Source organism: Durio zibethinus, chromosome 1 (genome assembly GCF_047325235.1).
Source record: "Durio zibethinus cultivar Kanyao isolate XHJ-2024 chromosome 1, ASM4732523v1, whole genome shotgun sequence".
In the NCBI taxonomy this organism is placed as follows: domain Eukaryota; kingdom Viridiplantae; phylum Streptophyta; class Magnoliopsida; order Malvales; family Malvaceae; genus Durio; species Durio zibethinus.
The window spans coordinates 4,931,333-4,937,122 of record NC_143162.1 but is presented as its reverse complement, the minus strand read 5'-3'; the positions used below and the strand labels follow the sequence as shown (position 1 = coordinate 4,937,122).

Genomic DNA, 5,790 nt, shown 5'->3' with positions numbered 1-5,790 from the left:
TTATATTTCACTTACCCTTTAGCCAAAGCTTGGGTAAAAAAGTTAACATGCATAATTAAAAGTGTGAGACCAATCTCCCAAATATCTTCAATCAAATTCCCATAGGATGCAAATCAATATCAGCACCATTTATCAACTCAATTACCACTTTAGCATCAAGTTCACACTCCACATGTTTAAAACCTTAACTCCAAGCGAATAATATTCCAAACCTAGCAGCTTGCAACTCCGCAACAATATTAAAACAGTGACCCAAATGTGCCATAAAGCCCAACAAGCCAGCCACCTGTGTGCGATCTAATCAAGTTACCCGCTCCCGAGACCCCCGGATTACCTCCAGAAACACCATATGTACATGTGTTGAGCTTAGTTGGGGCTCTCGTTGCTGCTGCTTCTACTAGACCATTTCTTAAACAAGCAGCAAAGACTAAAATGGTGGAAAAACCACCACTACGTCCACCAAAACTGATCAGTTCACCATTGTGAAGACTCACCAATTTCGTGCCCACGGCATCATTTATGCCAACTAACAGAAAGACAACTAGAATGTCCGTGGCAGCATCGGATGATGAGAAACAAAACAACCCCAGCAACCATGCAAGACATAATTCCACTGCTGTAATTAGACCTCCAACAACCACGACGTAAATTCTTCAGTTTAAAAGCCGAGAATCCACACCCGTTCCTCATAGAACACGGTCCACTGACCAGTCCTTGATTAGAAAGACTAATGTTGACGAGAAAAAGGATTTCATATCTAATAATCAAAATTGGACTATAGTTTTTTAAGTAAGGTACCACTTTTTTCCTCTTGAAGCACTTTCTCTTAGAGGACAAAACCATTAAGGAGATCACATTCGGTCTCCAAGACAGAATAATTCATAACATGAACCAGTCCAACAATCGTTGCATCAACATAAAGCATTCATTTTTTCATAGAAAAATATGGTTACCATGAAATAATTATGTCTCTGGTACGGTATTTAACCATAATTAGGGTTTAGTTTTACCTCCAATTGTGACTTTCTTTTCATTTTCTTATAATACTATTATAATTAACTTAATTATAGGTCGATGAAAGGAACTCTATTTCAAGACTATATATGTATTTGACAAATAAAAAATAAAAAGTGAATTTACGGTCTACGTTGATCATATGTATTTCTTAAAGCCAATGGTCCACCAAATCAAAGTTCATAAAAGAGCTGTTGAGAAAAGCTCATATAATAAGGACAAAAGCCAAATTAAATGGCTTTGATCCGTAACCAAGTCTTCTTGCATCCATTTATGTGGGATAACCAAATTTATGTGTTGCTATTTTAATTGAAAAACAATATATGAAATTTATTTATAAGATCGCAATTTTATGATCCCGTGTGGGCACATAGACATTTATGCAGGCACGTATATATAAAATAGCATCACATTTTTTGGACCACCGTTCATTGTATTATAGTTTTGTTTTAAACATGGGGATTTTCAGTTCTATATAGAGTCAATCAAATTGGATACGCAACCTACGTACAAATTGGGATGCTGGTCCTGATGACAAAGACGTAGGTTGTAGACAGTAAGATAGTGTCCAATTTGAAATGAATCATTTGGTGCGGTGGGAGCATACTCACTGGACTCCCAAATGGAGACTTTGAATACAGTGATGTGATCAAAGTATTTGTTTTCAGATTGTCACATGTATCTGTATTATTAAATACTCAATGGGTAGAATATGTTGCCTGTGTTTACCTTCTTTATCATAGAAAAGGAGAAGTGTGCATGTTTATGGTATGTATACATGTACTTGAGATCCTGATTTTAGTTACTAATGGTCCTAAAAATGGCAGAGTTTTTAGGATTCTTTCAATCTTTCTTCATCCGATATTGAATATCACAAAAAAATTACAGGAGTATCGGAAAACAGTTTCATTATCAATCACTTTAGGCAGATAAAGCAGTCCGTTTGCTGTGTTTTTCATTGACATAGAAATATAGAAACGTGACTAGCTGGAAAATGACAATTCTACTAGAAAGGATGGGCAAGTTCCATCTGATTTAATTTTTTTTTATTGCAACAAATTACTGATTCATTGTAGATAATAAGTATACTTAGCTGAAGTTATCTGAATTCTCAATCAGTAATCAAGATCGAACACAGGGCCCCAGACAGGATAGCTGGTGACCCACTCCATTTAAGTTCAGAGGTTCAAAAAGCACTATTACTCACATTTTCATTCAAAAAATTGACCAAAAATCAGAATGCGACCCACTAGCTAAAACCTCCATAGCTAAGGACAGCACACTAGAAGAGAGGAATGGTAAAGAAAAACAATGGATGTTGGCTTTCAAGGATGAGAGACATAGATGCATATTGCATTCAATGAGAGAAAAAGAACCGAATAGCACAATATCCTGCGGAAAAAGAAAAAAAAAAGAACACATTTAAGAGATACCCATCTACCCTTCTGCATCTGATTGATCCGATCATCTTTTCCTGCTAGTTTTCTAACCATGTAAGCCAAGCTAACAGTTTTTCTCATAATGAATGAGAAGGGAAGTAGTTGGTGACTGGGGAAGAAAAAAAAAACTTTGTACGTACTTTTCTACTTTCCAGGAACTATAGTTGGTAAATGCGACACCCTTAAACCTGTTTATCTCCATATTTATGAGAAATCCGTTTTAGTTTGAGCCTGTTTACCCTTTCATCAGCTTCCTCATTTGCTCTCTCCCTTTGGGGACCCACTTATCTTTCTTTTTAAATATCAAATTACATTGCCACACTCTTCCTCCATGTACACCGCTTGTCCCATTGCTTTCTCTCTCTCACAAGTCACACCCAAGCATTTATACACTCCCAATCATTCCACTTTCACCATTGAGTTTCTTTCTCTCACCTTTGCTTTCCCTCTTTCATTATTCATGGCTCTCTTTCTCTCACTTCTTCTCATTCTGTTGTTTCCTTCAACCAATGCAGACTGGCCACCTTCTCCTGGCTACTGGCCAAGCTCTAAATTTAGGTCTATGAGCTTTAATAATGGGTTTAGAAATCTTTGGGGTCCTGGTCATCAAAGTGTAGACCAAAATGCATTAACAATCTGGCTTGACAGAACTTCAGGTCTTTACTTAGTATTATTAGCTTATATTAATCAATACCTTCCCTTCATCTGATTATGTTTTTTTAGTTTTTAGATGATGGGGATATTCAATCTGATCTTTTTCCTTATTTTATTGCTTCTATTTGATTAACAGGAAGTGGATTCAAGTCAGTTCGTCCATTTCGTTCTGGTTATTTTGGAGTCTCTATTAAGGTCCAACCTGGTTACACCGCAGGGGTCATAACAGCTTTCTATGTGAGAATTGAACTAACCTATAATTTCTCACTACATTTGTTCCTTAACGCACTGTTCTGATTTCAGTTGCTCTGTTGTAAAGCTTCTTGAAACTATAAGGTTTTCCAGCTGCTCTCTAATCAACAAATGATCATAAAAATGGCAGCTATCAAACAATGAAGCTCATCCAGGATTCCATGATGAAGTGGACATAGAGTTCCTTGGAACTACATTTGGGAAGCCTTATACTTTACAGACCAATGTGTATATCAGAGGGAGTGGAGATGGAAAAATCATTGGAAGGGAAATGAAGTTTCATCTTTGGTTTGATCCAACCCAAGACTTTCACCACTATGCCATTCTTTGGCTTCCTAAAGAGATCATGTAAGTATCTAGAAACCAGCCAATGCTAAAATCATGTTTATGAACATTGTGGTCTAATATTCTACCGTGAATTAATGTTGAACTAAGAATGACCACCAGCCATATTATAATGTCTAATAGGAAAACTATAAAAAATATCTTGGGAATTGATGGGTGTTGGGGAGGATGTGGAGTTGTCACTATTGGCTGTAAAGTGTTGTTGCTTTTTCAGGGTTCAATAATTTAGAACTTGAATAGTGAACATTTTGGTGATTTCCTTTCTCAAAGTGATCAGGCAGAAAAGTCAGGAGATTATAATAATCCTTCTATAACTATTAATATTGGTCAAGTGATTTAAACAGGGGAAATATCAATGCAAAAGTAGATCACATGCATGAAATAATTCTTGCAATGTTTGGATGATGCTATATTATTGATTTATCTATTATATATATATATATATATATATCAGATTTCTAGTGGATGATGTGCCCATAAGGAGGTATCCAAGGAAGAGCGCTGCAACATTTCCTCTAAGGCCAATGTGGGTGTATGGTTCAATATGGGATGCCTCATCATGGGCAACTGAAGATGGAAAATACAAGGCTGATTATAGATACCAACCATTTGTTGCAAAGTACACCAATTTTAAAGCTAGTGGCTGCTCCGCCTATGCACCGGCTTGGTGCCGGCCGGTCTCTGCCTCGCCATCCCTGTCCGGCGGCCTAACCAGCCAACAATATAGAGCAATGAGATGGGTTCAAAGATACCATATGGTCTATAACTATTGCAGGGACCCCAAAAGGAACCATGCCTTAACTCCAGAATGTTGGAGCTAGTGAACTTGGTAACAGTTCGTTTAAATGTTTACTTCTCTCGTGAAAGAATTTTACTATTTGTCCACTTTTTTTCTTGGTGTCTTGAGATGGGTCCCACTTGCCGACAAATGTTAAAGCAAGGGTGGCTGAGAGTCCAAGGCTCCTAAAGAGAAGAGGAAAGAAGAAGAATTCCTGTATTTTTGGTGTGCGTGGCGCTCTCTTGAGTGTATATCAGCTTGGAAAAATACGAAGGAAGAAAAAAATTTTCTATAGAATAAGAGATGGGAGAATGGGATGATAAAGGAGCCAAAGATATGGGGTCATGGGGTTTGAGTGTGTTGTTTCAATTTTCATTTCTCAATAAAGGCAAAAGTTTTTTTTTTTGTTATTATTATTTTTCTTAATATATAGTAAAATTTGATTGAATTTCTGTGTCTGAAATGAGTGAGGGCCATGAAAGTTGGGGCACTTCAGTTCTTCTTGATACTTCATGGTTTGGAAGCATATGAAACATGGGTCGATCAAAAACGAGATCATGTTAGAATATGATGATCAATTATTCATTAGGGCACAAAACCCATGAATGACTAAATAGATTTATGGGGAATCCAAGAAGTACACCAAAAACAAATTGCAGAAAAAATACTACTACGACTACTACCAGTAAGTGGTAATATTAATAATGCTGGCACATGACAAAAACCAGTAAAAACTTGTGAATCAACAGTGACAAAGTTTTGGATACCCCAACCCCAAGTCAACTTCACTCTGCCCTTTTGTAACCTGACTGTTTTCTTTTCTCTACTTATCCATTTCATTAGACTGAAAAATGATTTGGCCTAATCAGCAAAAAAAGTTGAGAGCTCCAGAGTTTGTTTCTGCAAACTGCAACTCCCAAAAGCACCTGTCATAGTTTGCCTTGTTATATATTTGCAGAAGCTTCAATTCCAATAAGAGGATGATTGTTGTCATTCTTTTGTTTCTCTGTTGCTTTACTGCATGACATATTAGGCCTTGTAAAGCTGACAGCTCTTTTTTTCTTTCGATCAAGCTCGATGAAGATGGAAGGAAAAAGATTCCTGAGGGCATTGTATTGGTGGGTTTTGAGGATTTGATTTAATGCAATTTTCAACTCAATTTCTAATCAAGAAAGGCGGCCAGCCAGCAACCTAGCAAATAATCTAAAACAAGCTTGACACTAACGCTAAATAATAGCTGCAACTGATAGAACGATGATTGGAAAAAAAACATGAATTTGTTGTCTTGATCATGGCAATTATCCATAG

At 36.9% G+C, this 5,790-nt stretch overlaps 1 protein-coding gene across 1 annotated transcript; it reads left to right on the top strand.

Annotated features, from left to right (window-relative positions):
• The first annotated feature begins 2,781 nt into the window (after positions 1–2,781).
• LOC111311022 (putative xyloglucan endotransglucosylase/hydrolase protein 32) lies at positions 2,782–4,892 on the top strand. Its single transcript, XM_022910397.2, has 4 exons — positions 2,782–3,109; positions 3,244–3,344; positions 3,490–3,707; positions 4,159–4,892. The coding sequence occupies exons 1-4, from the start codon at positions 2,785–2,787 to the stop codon at positions 4,523–4,525; spliced, it is 1,011 nt and encodes a 336-aa protein (XP_022766132.2). The 5' UTR covers positions 2,782–2,784; the 3' UTR covers positions 4,526–4,892.
• The last annotated feature ends 898 nt before the right edge of the window (positions 4,893–5,790 follow it).